The sequence below is a fragment of the Sparus aurata genome, chromosome 18, assembly GCF_900880675.1.
Source record: "Sparus aurata chromosome 18, fSpaAur1.1, whole genome shotgun sequence".
NCBI classification, from domain to species: Eukaryota; Metazoa; Chordata; class Actinopteri; order Spariformes; family Sparidae; genus Sparus; species Sparus aurata.
Genome location: NC_044204.1, coordinates 23251304 through 23275736, shown reverse-complemented (window position 1 = coordinate 23275736; position 24433 = coordinate 23251304). Strand labels below are relative to the sequence as shown.

Here is a 24433-nt window from a genome sequence, read left to right as displayed (position 1 = left end):
ATGAGTTCCATGATACTAAACTACAGCAGCTCTTTAATGAAAGAAACAAATGTTGCAAATGCAAAAAATCTAAAATATAACTATAAAGAAAACAAACATATTTAACAAACATTAGAAAAAATGAAATATAACATCCCTCTTTGCTTCGTCTGTCCCTCTTACTTACATGCATGTGTGTCAGTAGATTTCATGACAACTGAATGATGACTCAGCAGAACATACTGATTTCTCACTTCACAACTGGACGTGGTAACGAGCTGACTGGTTGACCTGTTACAAACTGAAACTGCACAAATAGAACTGTTTTAGGGAATCTGAGTGCTGCAAATAATCTGCTGGAGAATGACTCTTGTTAAAAAACAAAACTAATAGATCACTGGGTTACTGAAGGAACCAAAGAATTTGAAAATGGTCCTCATGTAGACCACTAATTAACGAACACCTATTCAAGAGTTTGACAATAACTGTGCAGGTAAAAAAAACTTTTATATATGAGGAAAGTTAAGTACAGAAGTCAGTGTCACCTTTTGAATTTAAAGGGGGATAGTTACACATTTTGGGTGCAACTACAGTCAGCACTCATGAATCACACTTCAATTATACAGAAAGTTACTTTTAGCTTCTTTTCACAAGACTTTAAGTCCTTTGAAGTTTCGCACCATTCTTACAACCAGTTCTTCAGTTCACAAATCAGTCAATAGCCATCGGCAGTGATGGAATGTAACAAGTAGATTTACGCAGGTAGAATACTTAAGTGAGGTACTTGTACTTTACTTAAATATTCCGATTTTCTGCTGCTTTATGCTTCTACTCCACGACATTTTGAAGGCAAATAGTGCACTTTTATACTCCACTACAATTACTTGATAACTTTTGTTACTAGTTACTTTGCAGATTACATGCTGCGTTAGAGGCCATAATGGTGCATTGTTTAATACATTTATTTTCTCAGCAATCAGATAAACATACACTGACAATCAGAAAAATGCTGAATATCAGATCTGACCATCAGCAAGGCCAGTACTGGTTCATTCCATAGCATAGGCTACAGTGTATTCATACATCTTATTATATGTAGACATACAGTTTACTTTAACTTGTACTTTTGACACTTGATTCATTTATTGCCAAAACAATTGTTTTGATACTTTAGAACATTTACGTTCAGGTATGTTAAGACAAAATTGCATATATTATGAAAGAACTGAAATATACAGTCCATCCATCCATCCATTTTCTTCCGCTTATCCGGGGCTGGGTCGCGGGGGCAGCTGCCTGAGCAGGGACACCCAGACTTCCCTCTCCCCGGATACTGCCTCCAGCTCTTCCGGGAGGACCCCAAGGCGTTCCCAGGCCAGCTGAGTGACATAGTCACACCAGCGTGTCCTGGGTCTTCCTCGGGGTCTCCTCCCGGAGGGACATGCTAGGAACACCTCCCGAGGGAGGCGTCCCGGGGGCATCCGAAACAGATGCCCGAGCCACCTCAGCTGGCTCCTCTCGATGTGGAGGAGCAGCGGCTCTACTCTGAGCTCCTCCCGGGTGACAGAGCTCTTCACCCTATCTCTAAGGGAGCGCCCTGCCACCCTGCGGAGGAAACTCATTTCGGCCGCTTGTATCCGGGATCCTATTCTTTCGGTCATGACCCAGTGTTCATGGCCATAGGTGAGGGTCGGAACGTAGATTGACTGGTAAATCGAGAGCTTCGCCTTTCGGCTCAGCTCTCTCTTCACCACGACAGACCGATACAAAGACCGCATTACTGCGGCCGCTGCACCGATCCGTCTGTCAATCTCACGCTCCGTCCTTCCCTCACTCGTGAACAAGACCCCAAGATACTTAAACTCCTCCACTTGAGGCAGGAACTCTCCTCCCACCTGGAGGGAGCAGGCCACCTTTTTCCGGTCGAGAACCATGGCCTCGGATTTGGAGGTGCTGATTCTCATCCCAGCCGCTTCACACTCGGCTGCAAACCGCCCCAGGGCATGCTGGAGGTCCCGGCTCGAAGGAGCCAACAAGACCACGTCATCCGCGAAAAGCAGAGACGAGATCCATTGGCTCCCGAACCAGATCCCCTCCGGCCCGTGGCTGCGCCTAGAAATTCTGTCCATAAAAGTAATGAACAGAACCGGTGACAAAGGGCAGCCCTGCCGGAGTCCAACATGCACTGGGAACAGGTCTGACTTACTGCCGGCAATGCGAACCAGGCTCCTGCTCCGGCAGTACAGGGACCGCACAGCCCTTAACAGAGGGCCCCCGACCCCGTACTCCCGGAGCACCCCCCACAGTATGCCACGAGGGACACGGTCGAATGCCTTCTCCAAGTCCACAAAACACATGTGGACTGGTTGGGCAAACTCCCATGAACCCTCGAGCACCCTGCGGAGGGTATAGAGCTGGTCCAGTGTTCCACGGCCAGGACGAAAACCGCATTGTTCCTCCTGGATCCGAGGTTCGACTATCGGCCGAATTCTCCTCTCCAGTACCCTGGAATAGACTTTCCCGGGGAGGCTGAGGAGTGTGATCCTCCGATAGTTGGAGCACACCCTCCGGTCCCCCTTTTTAAATAGGGGGACCACCACCCCGGTCTGCCAGTCCAGAGGCACTGTCCCCGACTGCCACGCGATGCTGTAGAGACGTGTCAGCCAAGACAGCCCCACAACATCCAGAGACTTGAGGTACTCAGGGCGGATCTCATCCACCCCCGGTGCTTTGCCACTGAGGAGCTTACGGACTACCTCAGTGACTTCGGCTTGGGTGATGGATGGGTCAACCTCTGAGTCCCCAGCCTCTGCTTCCTCAATGGAAGGCGTGTCAGTGGGATTGAGGAGATCCTCGAAGTATTCCTTCCACCGCCCGACGATGTCCCCAGTCGAGGTCAACAGCTCCCCACCTCCACTGTAAACAGTGTTGGTGGAGGACTGTTTCCCCCTCCTGAGGCGCCGGATGGTTTGCCAGAATTTCTTCGAGGCCGACCGGTAGTCCTTCTCCATGGCCTCCCCGAACTCTTCCCAGACCCGAGTTTTTGCTTCCGAGACTGCCCGTGCTGCCGCACGCTTGGCCTGCCGGTACCCGTCAGCTGCCTCAGGAGTCCCCCGGGCCAGCCAGGCCCGGTAGGACTCCTTCTTCAGCTTGACGGCAACCCTTACTTCCGGGGTCCACCACCGGGTTCGGGGATTGCCGCCGCGACAGGCACCGGAGACCTTACGGCCACAGCTCCGGACAGCCGCGTCAACAATGGAGGTGGAGAACATGGTCCATTCGGACTCTATGTCCCCAGCCTTCCTCGGGATCTGGTCAAAGCTCTCCCGGAGGTGGGAGTTAAAGATCTCCCTGGCAGAGGGTTCTGCCAAACGTTCCCAGCAGACCCTCACGATACGTTTGGGCCTGCCAGGTCTGTCCAGCTTCCTCCCCCGCCAGCGGATCCAACTCACCACCAGGTGGTGATCAGTTGACAGCTCAGCCCCTCTCTTCACCCGAGTGTCCAAGACATACGGCCGGAGGTCAGATGACACGACCACAAAGTCGATCATTGATCTCCGGCCTAGGGTGTCCTGGTGCCACGTGCACATATGGACACCCTTATGCTTGAACATGGTGTTAGTTATGGACAAACTGTGACTAGCACAGAAGTCCAGTAACAAAACACCACTCGGGTTCAGATCGGGGAGGCCGTTCCTCCCAATCACACCCCGCCAGGTAACACTGTCATCGCCCACGTGGGCGTTGAAGTCCCCCAGGAGAACGACGGAGTCCCCGGTTGGAGCACTCTCCAGTACCCCTCCCAGGGACTCCAAGAAGGCCGGGTACTCTGCACCGCTGTTCGGCCCATAAGCCGAGACAACGGTGAGAGCCCTATCCCCGACCCGAAGGCGCAGGGAAACGACCCTCTCGTTCACCGGGGAGAACTCCAACACATGGCGGCTGAGCTGGGGGGCTATAAGCAAGCCTACACCAGCTCGCCGCCTCTCGCCGCGGGCAACTCCAGAGTGGAAGAGAGTCCAGCCTCTCTCAAGGAGTTGGGTTCCAGAGCCCAGGCTGTGCGTGGAGGTGAGACCGACTATTTCTAGTCGGTACCGCTCAACCTCCCGCACCAGCTCAGGCTCTTTCCCCCCCAGTGAGGTGACATTCCATGTCCCCATGGCTAGAGTCACCATCCGGGGATCGGGCCGCCGGGGCGCCACCCATATCCCTCTGCACCGGCCCCTTCTGAACCCTCCCGCGAGTGGTGAGCCCACGGGAGGGCGGGCCCACGTTGCTCGTTCGGGCTGCGCCCGGCCGGGTCCCGTGGGCAGAGACCCGGCCACCAGGCGCTCGCCTGCGAGCCCCAACCCCGGGCCTGGCTCCAGGGTGGGGCCCCGGTGACGCCGATCCGGGCGACGTGCACGTCCTTGGTAGTATGACTTTCATCAGGGGCGAATATATATATACATATATACAGTAATATTAAAAGTTATATTTTCATTAGAGGCTGTCGTTAACGCAACATCCTCTTAACGCCATTAATTTTTCTAACGCTCGGTATTGAAAAAAAAAGAAACGCGCATTATATGATTTACGGCCGTCGACGGTACCTGTAGTCTTGATCAAGAGGCTGGCAGAAGAATAAGTAAGGGAATCAGAAGAATAAGAAGCAGGGTTGGCGTTCGGGAAAAACACGGTGGACTGAGAAGCGAAAGCGAAAGGAAATGGAGAAAGGACTTATGAACAGCAAATTCACTTTCAAAACAGAACATGTCAGATGGTTCGGTCGATAGGACAAAAGTTATCTGCACGTACTGTCGACATGAAATTAGTTACCATTGAAGTACGTTGAGTCTCAAATATCATTTGCAAGCCAAACACTTAGGAGATGCAGAGAGCCCACCGCCCCCCCTTCGCCAAAAGCAGACATCACCATGTTTTGATCCCATTTAGGGTAAGGGGATATTTTTTTAGCCTTTTATTTTCCTGCATGATTTGAAGTGTTGAATAAACATTTTCATAAAGCAAGCATGTTTGCCCTTTCTCATGTTGTTAAAAGTATTAACAACATGAAAAAATACATTAAGGTACATTTAGAACAGAAAAAAATGTGCCACAAATCGGCATTTTGTCCATAGTTAACTTGCGAATAATTAATCGCAAGTTAACTATGGACAAAATGCGATTAATCGCGATTAAAAAATCGTTTGACAGCCCTAATTTTCATTCATATGTAATTGCCTTTTGATCTTGGTTCTTCATTGTACTGTAATACATACAGTGTACAAAATGTCCAGGCATGTACAGTGTTATTACAATGTTAGTCAGTACACTATACGTGGAGGTTTACAGTCCACACATGTTACATTACTAATTTCTTTTTCTTACTTCCAAACCTAATATCTAAATATGCTTTTATCTTTATTAAATCTAAGATCAGGTTAATTCATTAGTTGCCCAAGACGAGTGGGAGAGGGACAGTGGAAAGTCTGAGTGCCTTTTTTGTTTTGTGGTTTCTGGGTTTCACTTTCCAGTCTGACAAAAATTCCAGTGAACACAGAAAGGATGATGTAAGTGTCAACACAGACTATTTAAGATGACCCTCTGCCTCTACCCATCACAGTTCTTCTGTCAACAGATTTTGCTGTGTAGCTAATCTCTCAGCTGCAATTATTACAGCCTCTATCTATCATCTTTATCACACGTACCAAGATTTCTTTTTCTAGCACCAGTGTCATCTTGACTACAGAGGAACTCAAAAAGATGAAAGTGTTTCTTCTCCTGGCTGTCGTTGTCTGCATCTCTCAAGCCCAACGTAAGTTCTTATACTTTTTATACCTTAAATTATATTTTTTATTGCTTACAACATGAGGCTTTTTTGTTGAAAGGCAGCAAAAGTAAAAGAGAGAAAGATTTTTTTTTGATATGTTAATAAGTTTTGGCAGCAGTGATTTTAATTACATTATTTTTTTTTCCTTTGTATTTCTCTCCAGAAGACAAATCGGGAAAGCAGTGTCTGTGCTCACGTGTCAGACCGTTAAATACCTCTCACATAAAGGATGTCCAGATCTACCCAGCAACTGTCTTCTGTAACAGAGTGGAGATTGTGTAAGATACATTAAAATCTTTAACATTGTGGAAATATGCAAAACAGATAATGTGACAATGACCTGCACATTTAAGACGTATCAGAAATATCTGAAATCACACCTAACCATCAGTCTACCTGCCTTAATGAGTGATGTATCTGTTTATCTACTCCATTTGGTAAAGAGATGATTATGTTGGGCTTTTTTTCTCCTCATCTCACCTCTACTTTCCATACCAACAGTGTCACCACCAACAGCGGCTTGCGCTATTGCCTGAACCCCAAGAGGAGACCAGTGCAGCAGCTCATAGCTAACATCATGTGAGTATATTTACAGAACCCATCTTCAGAAAACACTACTGATGTTGATCTTTCAGTAAATGTTGATTAGAAATAACAGTAATGAGTGACATAATGCCCTCTCAACACTGTTGTAATGTGTCTAATCTGTGTCCTTCTTGTTTTATTGTCATTTCTAGGAACAGACAGAAAGCCTCTACAGCCTCATCAACTACGATCAGCTCTCTGTAACTCCTTCAATCAGTGAAGAGCTCAGATGACCTCTTACTGCAACAAAAGCACCTTCAAAGAAAGCAGATGTGAACTGAATGAAGCTTTTTGTTTATTTATCTTCTATTTATACTTTTGTGCACATACAGTATATATCAGTTTTTTTTATAATAAAAGACATAATCAAGAAAGCATTGAGTCATTGTTATTGGTTCCTTTTCTGATACTGTGTCATATATCAACAGTGCAACCTTGTGGTTCAGGCATGCTAGTACAAGAATTACATCTCATTGTGTACTAAGTTGTCAGGACGCTTCTCTCTGTCCAAGTTTGGAGAAACTCCTGAAAAATATCAGTCAATCCTAACGTTAAGATCTCAAAGTTTCTGATGTAAGGAGATTTCACAAATAGGTAGGTCAGAAGGCCTACTCACTGATGGACCATTGCGTCCCCATGTTTGAAAGGAAGGCAGCAAAAATGCCCTCTACAATGGCCAAGTGTGCAAGGAAACGTGATAATGGGCCCTCAACATCCCATCCTAAATGGTAACTAGTAACAGTTTGTTTTGAGTGTGTAGTACAGAGTTCTGACAAATAAAATAAAACAATTATCATATTCATCAGGTTTTGGAATGGTTTCACAATAAAAGCATTACAACTTTCTATGAGTTGCCACTGTTGCCAAGTTTTAAATATCAGAGGGAGTTACACTCTAACCGTACGTTCAGACCAAAGGCACATAAAGAGGAAAATGATCCCAGAAGTCATTCATTTTCTATTGGGAGCCAGGCGGAGAAGGAGGGAAAAGTGGAATAGGCAAATAAGGAGGGGAAAAAAAGTTTAAAATCCTCCAACTTTATGTAATGAGCTATGACGCGTCTAGTTGGAAAAGGTGGAAAAGCCATGCGATAACCAATGGGGATGACTCGTTCTGCTGTCGTCCCTCGGTAAGGTCGGTCCAAGAAGACAACCTCAGTAATTTTGGTTTCTACCAAACATTCGTTCCGAGATGGCGCTGGAAATGTTGATTGCTGCCATAGCAGAACACCCGGTCCTCTATGATTTGACCGTGTTCGCATATAGAGATCAGAGTTTAGATTGGGCCCACAAAATCAAGCCTGACCTGACCCGAGCCTGTGCATGTTGTGTCCGAGCCCGGCCCGCCCAGGCACATTAACTGTAATTATGAGCCCGAGCCCAAGCCCGATTTAAACCCGACAATTTGTTAATACGTGGGCTGTTAAAACTGACATTCTCCACTACAATTCTGAGTTTTTTGAACTACAGACATGTTAAGAATTATCTTAATGAATAATGCAACAAGTGCCGCACTTAACGTACTCGACAAAGACACATTAACTAATTATGAGCTGACCACTTTTTTCAGTAACGAGTAATCCAATGCGTCAATATTTCCAAACCAGTAATCACATTAAATTACTTACTTAAGTCATTTTGCGTTACTATTATTTTTGTCATATTTTTGCTTTCTTCTTCATCTCGGGGAGTGATGTCACGCATGCAACAAGTCACGTTTTCAGCATGAGGACACTGACATGTTAGACCACGCAGCGACACAAACACAAACAACGTGGAGGGAGGAGAGAGATGCGCGTGTTGTAGCTGGAAATACAGTCATTATTTTGAGTTATTTAAAAAAAAAAATAACACACACAGAAATGCTAGATCAAGGGCCCGGCCCAAGGAGAGTGGAGGAAATACTGACCCGACCAGTCAGGGCCCGGCTCAGGCAGAGAATTGTTGGTTTGCCTGGTGAGCTTTTAATTGTGTAATATGTATGTAAGAAAGGAGAGAAATGACTGCATACTAGCGTTGCAACGTGGCCTGCTAGCATGCTATTTAATGACTTTATCAAGTAACTTTCCATCAAGTAACTTTCCTTGATCAAAGATGTCGGTAAATGGATGGGCTGTGCTACAGCAGTAGTTGCATGGTGGTGTTTAACGTGAGTGGCGTGCGGGCCCTTTAAATTTAGAAGCAAGAACAAACAGGGTGACAAAAGCGACTTAAGCGACTTAGGTGGAGTGGACAAGGCGGACAAGGTGGATTTCCCTCTTTGTGCGCTTTCGATCTTAACGCACAGTAAGGAGTCTCAGAGACTTCCTTAACGGCTCGTACTAGTACTTACATGTATAAGATACCAGAGGACACCGAAGGTGAAGGCAGACTCTGAGACTACAGGTCTGACAGCATTCCTGTCTCAACTCTGACAGGGGTGGGTTAGATTGGATCAGTCTCATAGGCTGTCATCCTCTAAACCCATATCACACACTCACTCACTCACACACATTCACACACACACAGTGGTATTAGTTCCCTTTCATTCCTTGGTGATTTAGTTCACCTAACCTTGACCCTAATTCTTACCTTTTTCACGTGTAAACCTGCAGTCTTTCAGTGTTTCTCATGGGGACCACAGCTTTTTGACACCAAATGGGAAGTGAACATCTGTTTAATGTCACTATGTGACCGTATGAAGAGATTCTCATGCCTAGAAAGTAACCTAAGCAATACAAGGACACACAAACAGACTCTGGAAGTTTAAGTATGCCTCACACATACAGTAAAGGATAGTGGGCTATTTAATGAAAATAAAAACTTTTACAAAACTTGACAGCAAACCTTTGGTAAATATTATTCTACCAGAATAGATGTGGGATGTTCCAATCCGATGGTAACTGTATCGGTCTGATATTGGCCAAATCACTTGATCAGATATCTGAGAAGTGAAAATGTATAATCCAATCCGATTTATTAGCCTAAACGCTCCCATAAATGCTTAAACTAAATGAAACATGCTGTAAAGAGCAGCATGTATCACGTGACTAGCTGGAGTGTGCTTGAGTGATGATGTCATCTGTTTCTGCACCAGCACGTTTGGCTGCGCCGAGTCAAACAGTGCTGCACTGCGACTGCATCCAGGCCATAACAAGCACCCTCTCCTCTTAAAATCGATACTCAACTCATGTCTGTGCAGGAAACCTGAGAGAAAGAAGTTTTTAAAAGTCTGTGTTCAGCTCTCAGTGCTTTTGTAGCTTCTAACTGACGTTCTTCAGTTTCTCTCGTCCTGCTTGTACTTTCAAACATCTGCTGTGTTTTACTGCTTCGTTGTGTTCATTTTCAGCTGTTTCAGAAGTCATGTTTAGTTACTGCTGTTTCCTGTAATGCTGCTTCATAATAAAAGCTTTTGACTAAATAACGGGAGCCTTTTTTTGTGAAAAAGTTATAGGAAATAAAATGTGCTTCTAACTGAATTTGTTCCTGAAACTTTGTTCTTGGTTATTCTTCGATAGTATTACAGGGATCGGGGCAAAAGCATCATTGGTTTAAGACACACCTTCAAGCAGGTAGGCCACTTATACTGGAAAAGCAAAACCCTGACTGCAGCCAGTCAAACCAGGTAGAACCCGGCCAGCGGATGTAATGGAAAAATGGTATAAGTGTGCGGGTTCATTTTGAAATGTTTGGAAAACATTGACAAACTTAGTTTCACAACTGACATCTGGAGCTCAGACAGGAGACAGGAGAAAACAGCAACTTGTTTTTGATTGTCATTGATACCTTCATCATAAATACTCTTCACTCTCCAGTGTACATCTCTGTGCATCCCGCGTATTAAAGCAAATGTAAGGGCTTTCATCAGTGGGCCATAGGCTCAATCATCATAGTGCTACCTCATTCGGCGATAGTGACTTAACAGATATTCAATCACATGAAAATCTGCGAGATTATTACCTTAAGCGTGTTTTTAACAGGTTAAGCAAATGCCTCCATACAGATGTGGCTTTGTTGTTGATAAGAGAGGGAAAAGCTGTATTGGATCGATATGGGTATCTGCAGATACTCAGTGTTCTCTTACCGGTAACAGACGTGAAAAAGTTGTGTCGACCCATCAATAGGCAAGATGTTGTCCTTCACTACAGTAAGAGTTTACAGATGATTAGGGTGTTCCCATACGCAACAGCAGATTCAACAACATTCAGCTGTCTGGAAAGACACCAAGAAATACCATCAACATAGAACTGCAACATCCGAAAACTGAAAGTTTAGATTCCAGACTTGTGCTGTCATCATTCATCGAGGTGAGGAAGATGCAGGTGGATTCCAGCAGACAGTGAGCTCAGACAAGTCTGATAAGGGGCAGTGATAAGAGATAGAAAGGCTCACCATAACACAAGATTATGAGTCAGAGTGGCTGCATTTTCCAATAATAAGGAACTATCTGCAGAAAAGAGTGAATTCTGTGAAACAGACAGTATTTCTTCAATTCATGAAGTTTCATTTCCTCATGAGAAGGAGCCTGCCCTAAATGCCCTCGTTAAAGGTCCAGTGTGTAGGATATGGATGGAAGGATGATTCACGTGTCAAGAGACTATTTAAGACAACCCTCTGCCTCGACCCATCACAGTTCTTCTGTCAACAGATTTTGCTGTGTAGCTAATCTCTCAGCTGCAATTATTACAGCCTCTATCTATCATCTTTGCCACACGTACCAAGATTTCTTTTTCTAGCACCAGTGTCATCTTGACTACAGAGGAACTCAACAATGTCCACCAGCATCATGAAAGTGTTTCTTCTCCTGGCTGTCGTTGTCTGCATCTCTCAAGCCCAACGTAAGTTCTTATACTTTTTATACTTTTACTTCATACATTCATTGCTTACAAGGTGTGGCTTGCTCTGTTGACAGACAACAAAAGTAAAAGAGAGAAAGATTTATTTTTTATATGTTCAATATGTTTTGGTAGCTGTGATTTTAATTACATTATTTTTCCTTGTATTTGTCTTCAGGACATGGATTGGGAAATAAGTGTCTGTGCTCAAGTGTCAAGAGATTAGATACCTCTGACGTAAAGGACGTCCAGATCTTCCAAGCAACCGTCTTCTGTAACAGAGTGGAGATTGTGTAAGATACATTAAAATCTTTAATATTGTGGAAATATGCAAAACGATAACGCGACAATGACCTGCACATTTAAGGCATATCAGAAATGTCTGAAATCACACCTAACCATCAGTCTACCTGCCTTAATCAGTGATGTATCTTTTTATCTACTCTATTTGGTAAAGAGATGATTATGTTGGTGTTTCTTTTCTCCTCATCTCACCTCTACTATCTATTTCAACAGTGTCACCACCAACAGCGGCTTTCGCTATTGCCTGGACCCCAAAAGGAAAGTGATGCAGCAGCTCGTGGCTACAATCATGTGAGCATGTTTACACAACCCATCTGCAGAAAACACAACTGATGTTAATCTTTCAGTAAATGTTTATGAGATCAATAACAGTAATGAGTGATATAATGCCCTCTCAACATTGTTGTAATGTGTCTAATCTGTGTCCTTCTTGTTTTATTGTCATTTCTAGGAACAGACAGAAAGCCTCTACAGCCTCACCAACTACGATCAGCTCCACCCCCGGCAGCAGCAGCACAGCTCGTTTCTGAATCTCTCTGTAACTCCTTCAGTCAGTGAGAAGCTCAGATGACCTCTTACTGCAACAAAAGCACCTTCGAAGAAAGCAGATGTGAACTGAATGAAGCTTTTTGTTTATTTATCTTCTATTTATACTTTTGTGCACTCACAGTCAATCTCCGTTTTATTTCCTTTGGCTTCTGTAAATACATTTAAGTGTTATGAACCAAGTATTTTGTTCATTCCTGTTTTTTATAATAAAAGACATAACCAAGAAAGCATTGAGTCATTGTTATCTGCTCCTTTTTCTGACACTGTGTCATATGTCAACAGTGTAGCCTTGTGGTTCAGGCCTGCCAATGCAAGAAATACATCTCATGCAATAGTGAATTGTAATGAAGCTCAAGTCAGGAGAAACTCCTGAAAATATTAGTCAGTCCTAATATCCACAAGTTTTTGATGTAAGAGGATTTCACTAAAAGGTCAGAGGCATACTCACAATCACTCAGCATCTGCAGGATATGTATTCAGGCCCCTTCAGACACAATCTACTTTTTTAGTAGGTCTGTGTCATTTCCTGACTGACAGGGTGATTGGGGAAAGTTCCCGGCTCAATGTGACCGTACACGCAATGTGTCTTTCATCATTACGGACACATCAGGTGCTGAAGGAGACTTTTTCACGACAGTCACGGGATGAACAATCAGAGCTACACATCAACATGTAAGGACAAAAGTTGGACGCTTGACATAATCTGTTGGTCTATTAAATCTCTGTGTCTCGATTGTGTATTCACTCACAAATAGTTGTACTGCATTAGGTTTATAATGTATACTCAGGATGTAAGAAAAAGGAACACAACTTATGAGCTCCATGATACTAAACTACCGCAGCTCTTTAATGAAAGAAACAAATGTTGCAAACGCTAAAAATCTAAAATATAACTATAAAGAAAACAAACATATTTAACAAACATTAGAAAAAATGAAATATAACATCCCTCTTTGCTTCGTCTGTCCCGCTTACTTACATGCATGTGTGTCAGTAGATTTCATGACAACTGAATGATGACTCAGCAGAACATACTGATTTCTCACTTCACAACTGGACGTGGTAACGAGCTGACTGGTTGACCTGTTACAAACTGAAACTGCACAAATAGAACTGTTCTAGGCAAACTGAGTGCTGCAAATAATCTGCTGGAGAATGACTCTTGTTAAAAAACAAAACTAATAGATCACTGGGTTACTGAGGGAACCAAAGAATTTGAAAATGGTCCTCATGTAGACCACTAATTAACGAACACCTATTCAAGAGTTTGACAGTAACTGTGCAGGTAAAAAAAACTTTTATATATGAGGAAAGTTAAGTACAGAAGTCAGTGTCACCTTTTGAATTTAAAGGGGGATAGTTACACATTTTGGGTGCAACTACAGTCAGCACTCATGAATCACACTTCAATTATACAGAAAGTTACTTTTAGCTTCTTTTCACAAGACTTTAAGTCCTTTGAAGTTTCGCACCATTCTTACAACCAGTTCTTCAGTTCACAAATCAGTCAACAGCCATCGGCAGTGATGGAATGTAACAAGTAGATTTACGCAGGTAGAATACTTAAGTGAGGTACTTGTACTTTACTTAAATATTCCGATTTTCTGCTGCTTTATGCTTCTACTCCACGACATTTTGAAGGCAAATAGTGCACTTTTATACTCCACTACAATTACTTGATAACTTTCTTTACTAGTTACTTTGCAGATTACATGCTGCGTTAGAAGCCATAATGGTGCATTGTTTAATACATTTATTTTCTCAGCAATCAGATAAACATACACTGACAATCAGAAAAATGCTGAATATCAGATCTGACCATCAGCCAGGCCAGTACTGGTTCATCCCATAGCATAGGCTACAGTGTATTCATACATCTTATTATATGTAGACATACATTTTACTTTAACTTGTACTTTTGACACTTGATTCATTTATTGCCAAAACAATTGTTTTGATACTTTAGAACATTTACGTTCAGGTATGTTAAGACAAAATTGCATATATTATGAAAGAACTGAAATATACAGTAATATTAAAAGTTATATTTTCATTAGAGGCTGTCGTTAACGCAACATCCTCTTAACGCCATTAATTTTTTTAATGCTCGGTATTGAAAAAAAAAGAAACGCGCATTGTATGATTTACGGCCGTCGACGGTACCTGTAGTCTTGATCAAGAGGCTGGCAGAAGAATAAGTAAGGGAATCAGAAGAATAAGAAGCAGGGTTGGCATTCGGGAAAAACACGGTGGACTGAGAAGCGAAAGCGAAAGGAAATGGAGAAAGGACTTATGAACAGCAAATTCACTTTCAAAACAGAACATGTCAGATGGTTCGGTCGATAGGACAAAAGTTATCTGCACGTACTGTCGACATGAAATTAGTTACCATTGAAGTACGTTGAGTCTCAAATATCATTTGCAAGCCAAACACTTAGGAGATGCAGAGAGCCCACCGCCCCCCCCTTCGCCAAAAGCAGACATCACCATGTTTTGATCCCATTTAGGGTAAGGGGATATTTTTTTAGCCTTTTATTTTCCTGCATGAAGTGTTGAATAAACATTTTCATAAAGCAAGCATGTTTGCCCTTTCTCATGTTGTTAAAAGTATTAACAACATGAAAAAATACATTAAGGTACATTTAGAAGAGAAAAAAATGTGCCAAAAAAATTGCGAATAATTTGCGATTAATCGCGAGTTAACTATGGACAAAATGCGATTAATCGCAATTAAAAAATCGTTTGACAGCCCTAATTTTCATTCATATGTAATTGCCTTTTGATCTTGGTTCTTCATTGTACTGTAATACATACAGTGTACAAAATGTCCAGGCATGTACAGTGTTATTACATTTAGTTAGTCAGTACACTATACGTGGAGGTTTACAGTCCACACATGTTACATTACTAATTTCTTTTTCTTACTTCCATACCTAATGTCTAAATATACTTTTATCTTTATTAAATCTAAGATCAGGTTAATTCATTAGTTGCCCAAGACGAGTGGGAGAGGGACAGTGGAAAGTCTGAGTGCCTTTTTTGTTTTGTGGTTTCTGGGTTTCACTTTCCAGTCTGACAAAAATTCCGGTGAACACAGGAAGGATGATGTAAGTGTCAACACAGACTATATAAGACGACCCTCTGCCTCTACCCATCACAGTTCTTCTGTCAATAGATTTTGCTGTGTAGCTAATCTCTCAGCTGCAATTATTACAGCCTCTATCTATCATCTTTACCACACGTACCAATATTTCTTTTTCTAGCACCAGTGTCATCTTGACTACAGAGGAACTCAACAATGTCCACCAGCATCATGAAAGTGTTTCTTCTCCTGGCTGTCGTTGTCTGCATCTCTCAAGCCCAACGTAAGTTCTTATACTTTTTATACCTTTAATTATATTTTCATTACTTACAACATGAGGCTTTTTTGTTGAAAGGCAGCAAAAGTAAAAGAGAGAAAGATTTATTTTTTAAATGTTAATATGTTTTGGCAGCTGTGATTTTAATTACATTGTTTTTTTTTCCTTTGTATTTCTCTCCAGAAGACAAATCGGGAAAGCAGTGTCTGTGCTCACGTGTCAGACCGTTAAATACCTCCAACATAAAGGACGTCCAGATCTACCCAGCAACTGTCTTCTGTAACAGAGTGGAGATTGTGTAAGATACATTAAAATCTTTAATATTGTGGAAATATGCAAAACAGATAATGTGACAATGACCTGCACATTTAAGACGTATCAGAAATCTCTGAAATCACACCTAACCATCTGTCAACCTGCCTTAATGAGTGATGTATCTGTTTATCTACTCCATTTGGTAAAGAGATGATTATGTTGGGCTTTTTTTTTCCTCATCTCACCTCTACTTTCCATACCAACAGTGTCACCACCAACAGCGGCTTGCGCTTTTGCCTGAACCCCAAGAGGAGACCAGTGCAGCAGCTCATAGCTAACATCATGTGAGTATATTTACAGAACCCATCTTCAGAAAACACTACTGATGTTAATCTTTCAGTAAATGTTGATTAGAAATAACAGTGTTGATTGACATAGTTCCCTCTCCAAACTGTTGTAATGTGTCTAATGTGTGTCCTTCTTGTTTTATTGCAATTTCTAGGAACAGACAGAAAGCCTCTACAGCCTCACCAACTACGTTCAGCTCCACCCCCGGCAGCAGCAGTACAGCTCGTTTCTGAATCTCTCTGTAACTCCTTCAATCATTGAGAAGCTCAGATGACCTCTTACTGCAACAAAAGCACCGTCAAAGATAGAAGATGTGAACTAAATTAAGCTTTCTGTTTATTTATATATATTTATACTTTTGTGCACATACAGTATATCTCCATTTATTTCCTTTGACTTTTGTAAATACATTTACGTGTTGTGAACCAAGTGTTTCCTCCATTTAGTTTCTTTTATAATAAAAGACATAATCAAGAAAGCATTGAGTCATTGTTATTGGTTCCTTTTCTGATACTGTGTCATATAGCAACAGTGCTACCACGTGGCTCAGGCCTGCAAGTGCAATAATCACATCTCATTGCGTATTACTTTGTCAGGACGCTCCTCTCTGTCCACGTTTGGAGAAACTCCTGAAAATATCTGTCAGTCCTAACATTAAGATTCCAAGGTTTCTGGTGTAAAAGGATTTTAGGTCAGAGGCCTACTCACAATCAGTCAGAATCTGGTGGATACATTTATTCTGTTCAATGCAATCAGGATTGAACAGATTTTTACACTGGGGAGACAAAAAACCTCTCAATAAACCACAGGAGAGCCAACTCCTCAGGTCAAGACTCGGCTGTCCAGTTACATCTGAAGGAGAATAACAGTTCCTTCGAGGACAACAATGTAAACATCTTGGCCAGAGAAGACAGATGGTTTGAAAGAGGAGTAAAAGAATCCATCTATGTAAAACCTGAACGACCGTCTTTGAACAGAGGAGGTGGCCTAAGACACTTCTTATCACCTACCTATAATGCTATACTGAGTTCTCTCCCCACATAGAAACACATCATTCACACCTGGCTCACCTCGCCTTAGCAACCCACATTAAGGCTGGTTGGGTCAAAGACAAACAAGTGAATCTACTGAGTCTAAAACTCATGGGTTGCACGTGGCCTTAACGACTCTGTTAGGACGCTCTCACACAGGGTTTAAAAGGCTGTAACTCCCCTCCAATTAGTCAGAACCGAAAGAGCAACTTGGATGGGAGGGGAAACGTCTTCAAGAAACTGAAACAAGTCCAGTTGCCTATGATACAGCAACCAAAGTAACATTCAAACACATCTTGACTTTTGCTCAAGAATGACTTTAGGGTATGACTTTTGAACGCTGTTCAATGGTGGACCATTGTGTCCCCATGTATGAAAGAAAGGTTGCAAAAATGGCCTCTACAATGGCTAAAAGTGCAAGAAAATGTGATAATGTGCCCTCAAAAACTGCTAAATAGTAGCAGTATGGCGATAGTGACTTAAAGCTAGGGTCTACAATCCTGGAGAGCTAGAAAGAGAGCTAGCGAGATTTGAAAGTGGCACCTCCTCTAAGTTCTTCTCAGTCCTGCAGCTGCCACAGAAGTCCAATTATTTTCGTTCCTTTTTCTGAATACATAATGTATTGACTACTCTCAGGATAGCAGGATCATTTCACCCAGTATAACAAAATGTGTTTCTGAACAACATTACAGACCCTAGCTTTAACAGATATTCATTAACATGAAAATCTGCGAGATTATTACTTTAAGCATATTATTAATAGGTTAAGCAAATGATTCCATACAGATGTGGCTTTGTTGTTTAAGAGAGGGGGAAAGGCTTATCGGATTGATATGAGTATCGGCGGATACTCAGTGTTCCCTTATCAGTATCAGACATGAAAAAGTGGTATAGACCCATCAATAGACAGGATGTTGTCCTTCACTATAGTAATAGTTTACAGATGATTAGGATATTCCTATACGCAACAGCAGATCCAATAACATTGAGCTGTGTGGAAAGTAGGGCTGCCCGATAAACCAAATTTTCATTGTAATCGCAATATGAACATGTGCACCAGTGCAACTCCATGTGCAAAGACTGCCTGACAGGCGATGAATAAGAAAAATCATTTGGTTTATATGCACCATGCATGCACCGTGAGCATTCCAACATTTAGCCTATCAGACGGAGCCCTGGATACAGGGGCCAATCAGATGAAGTCCCAGCTAGCCGTTAGCTACCCTGACAAAATGAATCGGCATCAGTTATGATGGCTGAGGGAGGAGAGAAAAGCGATGAAAATGTGGCCGATGAAGTCCTTGTGGTGAAAAGAAACAGCACTGAGTGTGTGCTGATTGTGTGAGTATGTATGTATGTATCCAGGAAATAGTAGGACGAAAAACTGTGCACCCTTGATCACGCTACTAAACAGTTAAGGGAATGAATTACGGGATGATTTAACACCGACGGAGCTGCTCCGTCACACTGCTATATGGTCTTATTTTGGACTCAGGAGAGACGTGTTACAAACACAGGTACCACCTGCAATACAACCATAAAGACCTACACGAACAATCCAAAACTAACGTTAGCCATTATTAACTGTATAGTTAATGATATGCAACCTTGAATATTTGTTTATTTATCGCAAGTTATATCGTCATCGCAATATTGAAAAGTGTTATCGCACATCGCAGATTTTCCTCATATCATGCAGGCCTACTAGATAGACACCAAGAAATACCATCAACATAAAGCCGCAACATCCAAATTCTGACATATTAGATTCCAGACTTGTGCTGTCATCATTCATCGAAGTGAGGAAGATGCAGCTGGATTCCAGCGGACAGTGAGCTCAGACAAGTCTGATAAGGGGCAGTGATAAGAGATAGAAAGGCTCACCATAACACAAGATTACAAGTCAGAGTGGCTGCATTTTCCAATAATAAGGAACTATCTGCAGAAAAGAGTCAGTTCCATGAAACAGACAGTATTTCTTCAATTCATGAAGTTTCATTTCCTCATGAGAAGGGGCCTGCCGTAAATGCCCATCATTAAAGGTCCAGTGTGTAGGATATGGATGCAAAAATTGAATATAGTATTGGCAGGAAATTAATGTAATGTAATATTAACAATGACGTTTTCTTTAGTCTGTAATTGCAGTTTGCTTTTTCGTCTTCATTGTACTGAAGTAAATAAAGTGTGCAAAATGTTCAGGCATGTACAGAGTTAGTTTGATGTAAATGTTTAATTTTACATGGACTTCTTACTTCCATTCCTAATATCTAAATATACTTTCATCTTTATTTAATCAAAAATCAGGTCAAGTTATAAGTATAACCAGGGAGGAAGGAAAGACTGACTGATTTTTTTTTCTTGTGGTTTTTGAGTTTCACTTTCCCGTCTCGGAAAAAAATCCCGTTAACACAGGAAGGATGATTCACGTGTCAAGAGACTATTTAAGACAACCCTCTGCCTCGACCCATCACAGTTCTTCTGTCAACAGATTTTGCTGTGTAGCTAATCTCTCAGCTGCAATTATTACAGCCTCTATCTATCATCTTTGCCACACGTACCAAGATTTCTTTTTCTAGCACCAGTGTCATTTTGACTACAGAGGAACTCAACAATGTCCACCAGCATCATGAAAGTGTTTCTTCTCCTGGCTGTCGTTGTCTGCATCTCTCAAGCCCAACGTAAGTTCTTACACTTTTTATACTTTTACTTTATACATTCATTGCTTACAAGGTGAGGCTTGCTCTGCTGACAGACAACAAAAGTAAAAGAGAGAAAGATTTATTTTTTATATGTTCAATATGTTTTGGTAACTGTGATTTTAATTACATAATTTTTCCTTGTATTTGTCTCCAGGACACGGATTGGGAAAGCAGTGTCTGTGCTCAAGTGTCAAGAGGTTAGATACCTCTGACGTGAAGGACGTCCAGATCTTCCAAGCAACCGTCTTCTGTCACAGAGTGGAGATTGTGTAAGATACATTAAAATCTTTAATATTGTGGAAATATGCAAAAATGATAACGCGACAATGACCTGCACATTTAAGGCATATCAGAAATGTCTGAAATCACACCTAACCATCAGTCTACCTGCCTTAATCAGTGATGTATCTTTTTATCTACTCTATTTGGTAAAGAGATGATTATGTTGGTGTTTCTTTTCTCCTCATCTAACCTCTACTTTCCATTTCAACAGTGTCACCACCAACAGTGGCTTTCGCTATTGCCTGGACCCCAAAAGGAAAGTGGTGCAGCAGCTCGTGGCTACAATCATGTGAGCATGCTTACACAACCCATCTGCAGAAAACACAACTGATCTAACTGAACTAACTAATCTTTCAGTAAATGTGTATTAGACAACAACAGTAATGAGTGACATAATGCCCTCTCACCACTGTTGTAATGTGTCTAATCTGTGTCCTTCTTGTTTTATTGTCATTTCTAGGAACAGACAGAAAGCCTCTACAGCCTCACCAACTACGATCAGCTCCACCCCCGGCAGCAGCAGTACAGCTCGTTTCTGAATCTCTCTGTAACTCCTTCAATCAGTGAGAAGCTCAGATGACCTCTTACTGCAACAAAAGCACCTTCGAAGAAAGCAGATGTGAACTGAATGAAGCTTTTTGTTTATTTATCTTCTATTTATACTTTTGTGCACTTACAGTCAATCTCCGTTTTATTTCCTTTGACTTCTGTAAATACATTTTAAGTGTTATGAACCAAGTGTTTTGTTCATTCCTGTTTTTTATAATAAAAGACATAACCAAGAAAGCATTGAGTCATTGTTATCTGCTCCTTTTTCTGATACTGTCTCATATGTCAACAGTGTAGCCTTGTGGTTCAGGCCTGCCAATGCAAGAAATACATCTCATGCAATACTGAATTGTAATGAAGCTCAAGTCAGGAGAAACTCCTGAAAATATTAGTCAGTCCTAATATCCACAAGTTTCTGATGTAAGAGGATTTCACTAAAAGGTCAGAGGCATACTCACAATCACTCAGCATCTGCAGGATATGTATTCAGGCCCCTTCAGACACAATCTACTTTTTTAGTAGGTCTGTGTCATTTCCTGACTGACAGGGTGATTGGGGAAAGTTCCCGGCTCATTGTGACCGTACACGCAATGTGTCTTTCATCATTACGGACACATCAGGTGCTGAAGGAGACTTTGTCACGACAGTCACGGGATGAACAATCAGAGCTACACATCAACATGTAAGGACAAAAGTTGGACGCTTGACATAATCTGTTGGTCTATTAAATCTCTGTCTCTCAATTGTGTATTCACTCAAAAATAGTTGTACTGCATTAGGTTTATAACTTATTATAACTTAGAATGTAAGAAAAAAGAAACACAACTTATGAGCTCCATTATACTAAAGTACAGCAGCTCTTTAATGAAAGAAACAAATGTTGCAAATGCTAAAAATCTAAAATATAACTATAAAGAAAACAAACATAAATTTCTCAACCATTAGGAAAACATTTTTTAAAAAAGTTTCCTCTGTCCCTCTTACGTAGATGCATGTGTATCAGTAGATGTCATGACAACTGAATGATGACTCAGCAGAACATACTGCTGTCTCACTTTGCACTTGGACGCAGTAACAAGTTCACTGGTTGACCTGTTACAAACTGAAACTGCACAAATGGAACTGTCTTAGGGAATCTGAGTGCTGCTTTCTAGCACCAGTGTCATCTTGACTACAGAGGAACTCACCAATGTCCACCAGCAACATGAAAGTTTTTCTTCTCCTGGCTGTCGTTGTCTGCATCTCTCAAGCCCAACGTAAGTTCTTATACTTTTTATACCTTTAATTATATTTTCATTACTTACAACATGAGGCTTGTTTTGTTGACAGGCAACACAAGTAAAAGAAAGAAAGATTTATTTTCGATATGTTCAATACGTTTTGGTAGCAGTGATTTTAATTACATTATTTTTTCCCTTGTATTTCTCTCCAGAAGACAAATCGGGAAAGCAGTGTCTGTGCTCAGGTGTCAGACCGTTAAATATCTCTGACGTAAAGGACGTCCAGATTTTCCAAGCAAACATCTTCTGTAACAGGGTGGAGATTGTGTAAGATACATTAAAATCTTTGATATTGTGGGAATGTGTAAAAAAGATACAAGCACACATTTAAGGCATCTCAGAAATCTCTGAAATCACACCTATCCATTAGTCTGCCTGCCTTAATCAGTGATGTACCTGTTTATCTAATCCATCTGGTAAAGAAATGATTATGTTGGTGCATTTTTTTTCCTCATCTCAACTCTACTTTCCATTTCAACAGTGTCACCTCAAACAGCGGCTATCGCTACTGCCTGGACCCCAAGAGGAAAGTGGTGCAGAAGCTTGTGGCAAACATCATGTGAGTATATTTAGAGAACCCATCTGCAGAAAACACGACTGATGTTGATCTTTCTGTTAATGTTGATTAAAAATAACAGTAATGAGTGGTATAATTTCCTCTCCAAACTGTTGTAATGTGTCTAATGTGTGTCCTTCTTGTCTTATTGTCATTTCTAGGAACAGACAGAAAGCCTCTACAGCCTCACCAACTACATTCAGCTCCACCCCTGGCAGCAGCAGCACAGCTCGTTTCTGACTCTCTCTGTAACTCCTTCAATCAGTGAGAAGATCAGATGACCTCTTACTGCAACAACGCACCTTCAAAGATAGAAAATGTGAACTAAATTAAGCTTTCTGTTTAGTTATATATATTTATACTTTTGTGCACATACAGTATATCTCCATTTATTTCCTTTGTCTTTTGTAAATACATTTACGTGTTGTGAACCAAGTGTTTCCTCCATTTTGTTTCTTTTATAATAAAAGACATAATCAAGAAAGCATTGAGTCATTGTTATTGGTTCCTTTTCTGATACTGTGTCATATATCAACAGTGCTACCACGTGGCTCAGGGCTGCAAGTGCAATAATCACATCTCATTGCGTATTACGTTGTCAGGACGCTCCTCTCTGTCCACGTTTGGAGAAACTCCTGAAAATATCTGTCAGTCCTAACATTAAGATTCCAAGGTTTCTGGTGTAAAAGGATTTTAGGTCAGAGGCCTACTCACTATCAGTCAGAATCTGGTGGATACATTTATTCTGATCAATGCAATCAGGATTGCACAGATTTTTACACTGGGGAGACAAAAAAACCTCTTAATAAACCACAGGAGAGCCAACTCCTCAGGTCAAGACTCGGCTGTCAAGTTACATCTGAAGGAGAATAACAATTCCTTCGAGAACAACAATGTAAACATCTTGGCCAGAGAAGACAGATGGTTTGAAAGAGGAGTAAAAGAATCCATCTATGTAAAACCTGAACGACCGTCTTTGAACAGAGGAGGTGGCCTAAGACACTTCTTATCACCTACCTATAATGCTATGCTGAGTTCTCTCCCCACATAGAAACACATCATTCACACCTGGGCTCACCTCGCCTTAGCAACCAACATGAAGGCTGGTTGGGTCAAAGACAAATAAGTGAATCTAACGAGTCTAAAACTCATGGGTTGCACGTGTCCTTAACAACTCTGTTAGGACACTCTCACACAGGGTTTAAAAGCCTGCAACTCCCCTCCAATTAGTTAGAACCTAAAGAGCAACTTGGATGGGAGGGGAAACGTCTTCAAGAAACTGAAACAAGTCCAGTTGCCTATGATACAGCACTTAGAGATACTTCAGTACATTTAAGATTTTGTCCAGTACTATTTGTATGGTTGACTTTCACTTTACCAAAGTAATATTCAAACACGTCTTTACTTTTGCTCAAGAATGACTTTAGGGTACATTTTTACAACACTGTTCACTGGTGGACCATTGTGTCCCCATGTATGAAAGAAAGATTGCAAAAATGGCCTCTACAATGGCCAAAAGTGCAAGAAAACATGATAATGTGCCCTCAAAAACCCATTCTAAATAGCAGCAGTATGGTGATAGTGACTTAACAGATGTTCATTCACATGAAAATCTGCGACATTATTACTTTAAGCATGTTATTAATAGGTTAAGCAAATGATTCCATACAGATGTGGCTTTGCTGTTTAAGAGAGGGGGAAAGGCTTATCGGATTGATATGAATATCGGCGGATACTCAGTGTTCTCTTATCAGTATCAGACATGAAAAAGTGGTATAGACCCATCAATAGACAGGATGTTGTCCTTCACTATAGTAATAGTTTACAGATGATTAGGGTATTCCTATATGCAACAGCAGATCCAATAACATTGAGCTGTGTGGAAAGTAGGGCTGCCCGATAAATCAAATTTTCATTGTCATCGCGATATGAACATGTGCACCAGTGCAACTCCATGTGCAAAGACTGCCTGACAGGCGATGAATAAGAAAAATCATTTTGTTTATATGCACCATGCATGCACCGTGAGCATG

At 41.6% G+C, this 24433-nt stretch overlaps 5 protein-coding genes across 6 annotated transcripts; all 5 read left to right on the top strand.

Annotated features, from left to right (window-relative positions):
• The first annotated feature begins 5591 nt into the window (after window positions 1–5591).
• Window positions 5592–6750, top strand: LOC115568253 (C-X-C motif chemokine 10-like). The gene is made up of 4 exons (XM_030395363.1): window positions 5592–5776; window positions 5955–6069; window positions 6293–6370; window positions 6529–6750. The coding sequence occupies exons 1-4, from the start codon at window positions 5725–5727 to the stop codon at window positions 6578–6580; spliced, it is 297 nt and encodes a 98-aa protein (XP_030251223.1). The 5' UTR covers window positions 5592–5724; the 3' UTR covers window positions 6581–6750.
• Window positions 6751–10947: 4197 nt separating this feature from the next.
• On the top strand, window positions 10948–12271 carry LOC115568249 (C-X-C motif chemokine 6-like). Its single transcript, XM_030395357.1, has 4 exons — window positions 10948–11192; window positions 11368–11482; window positions 11706–11783; window positions 11944–12271. Exons 1-4 carry the CDS (start codon window positions 11126–11128, stop codon window positions 12020–12022), a joined length of 339 nt encoding a protein of 112 aa, XP_030251217.1. The 5' UTR covers window positions 10948–11125; the 3' UTR covers window positions 12023–12271.
• Window positions 12272–15208: 2937 nt separating this feature from the next.
• Window positions 15209–16484, top strand: LOC115568251 (C-X-C motif chemokine 11-6-like). The gene is made up of 4 exons (XM_030395360.1): window positions 15209–15406; window positions 15584–15698; window positions 15922–15999; window positions 16158–16484. Exons 1-4 carry the CDS (start codon window positions 15340–15342, stop codon window positions 16234–16236), a joined length of 339 nt encoding a protein of 112 aa, XP_030251220.1. The 5' UTR covers window positions 15209–15339; the 3' UTR covers window positions 16237–16484.
• Window positions 16485–19484: 3000 nt separating this feature from the next.
• On the top strand, window positions 19485–20804 carry LOC115568248 (platelet basic protein-like). Its single transcript, XM_030395356.1, has 4 exons — window positions 19485–19712; window positions 19888–20002; window positions 20227–20304; window positions 20476–20804. The coding sequence occupies exons 1-4, from the start codon at window positions 19646–19648 to the stop codon at window positions 20552–20554; spliced, it is 339 nt and encodes a 112-aa protein (XP_030251216.1). The 5' UTR covers window positions 19485–19645; the 3' UTR covers window positions 20555–20804.
• Window positions 20805–21191: 387 nt separating this feature from the next.
• Window positions 21192–22767, top strand: LOC115568252 (C-X-C motif chemokine 6-like). Of its 2 annotated transcripts, XM_030395362.1 has the most exons (5): window positions 21192–21246; window positions 21696–21820; window positions 21997–22111; window positions 22326–22403; window positions 22562–22767. In XM_030395362.1, the coding sequence occupies exons 2-5, from the start codon at window positions 21754–21756 to the stop codon at window positions 22638–22640; spliced, it is 339 nt and encodes a 112-aa protein (XP_030251222.1). In that variant the 5' UTR covers window positions 21192–21246; window positions 21696–21753; the 3' UTR covers window positions 22641–22767. The 2 variants fall into 2 exon arrangements, with proteins under 2 accessions (XP_030251222.1, XP_030251221.1); XM_030395361.1 differs by lacking the exon at window positions 21192–21246 and having other exon boundaries at window positions 21625–21820.
• Window positions 22768–24433: the final 1666 nt, after the last annotated feature.

Coding starts and splice junctions, on each gene's coding strand:
- LOC115568253 (XM_030395363.1), top strand. CDS start 5,725: ATGAAAGTGTTTCTTCTCCTGGCTGTCGTTGTCTGCATCTCTCAAGCC. Junction 5,777..5,954: donor CTGCATCTCTCAAGCCCAAC/GTAAGTTCTTAT, acceptor ATTTCTCTCCAG/AAGACAAATCGGGAAAGCAG. Junction 6,371..6,528: donor CAGCTCATAGCTAACATCAT/GTGAGTATATTT, acceptor TGTCATTTCTAG/GAACAGACAGAAAGCCTCTA.
- LOC115568249 (XM_030395357.1), top strand. CDS start 11,126: ATGTCCACCAGCATCATGAAAGTGTTTCTTCTCCTGGCTGTCGTTGTC. Junction 11,193..11,367: donor CTGCATCTCTCAAGCCCAAC/GTAAGTTCTTAT, acceptor ATTTGTCTTCAG/GACATGGATTGGGAAATAAG. Junction 11,483..11,705: donor TGTAACAGAGTGGAGATTGT/GTAAGATACATT, acceptor CTATTTCAACAG/TGTCACCACCAACAGCGGCT.
- LOC115568251 (XM_030395360.1), top strand. CDS start 15,340: ATGTCCACCAGCATCATGAAAGTGTTTCTTCTCCTGGCTGTCGTTGTC. Junction 15,699..15,921: donor TGTAACAGAGTGGAGATTGT/GTAAGATACATT, acceptor CCATACCAACAG/TGTCACCACCAACAGCGGCT. Junction 16,000..16,157: donor CAGCTCATAGCTAACATCAT/GTGAGTATATTT, acceptor TGCAATTTCTAG/GAACAGACAGAAAGCCTCTA.
- LOC115568248 (XM_030395356.1), top strand. CDS start 19,646: ATGTCCACCAGCATCATGAAAGTGTTTCTTCTCCTGGCTGTCGTTGTC. Junction 19,713..19,887: donor CTGCATCTCTCAAGCCCAAC/GTAAGTTCTTAC, acceptor ATTTGTCTCCAG/GACACGGATTGGGAAAGCAG. Junction 20,003..20,226: donor TGTCACAGAGTGGAGATTGT/GTAAGATACATT, acceptor CCATTTCAACAG/TGTCACCACCAACAGTGGCT.
- LOC115568252 (XM_030395362.1), top strand. CDS start 21,754: ATGTCCACCAGCAACATGAAAGTTTTTCTTCTCCTGGCTGTCGTTGTC. Junction 21,821..21,996: donor CTGCATCTCTCAAGCCCAAC/GTAAGTTCTTAT, acceptor ATTTCTCTCCAG/AAGACAAATCGGGAAAGCAG. Junction 22,112..22,325: donor TGTAACAGGGTGGAGATTGT/GTAAGATACATT, acceptor CCATTTCAACAG/TGTCACCTCAAACAGCGGCT.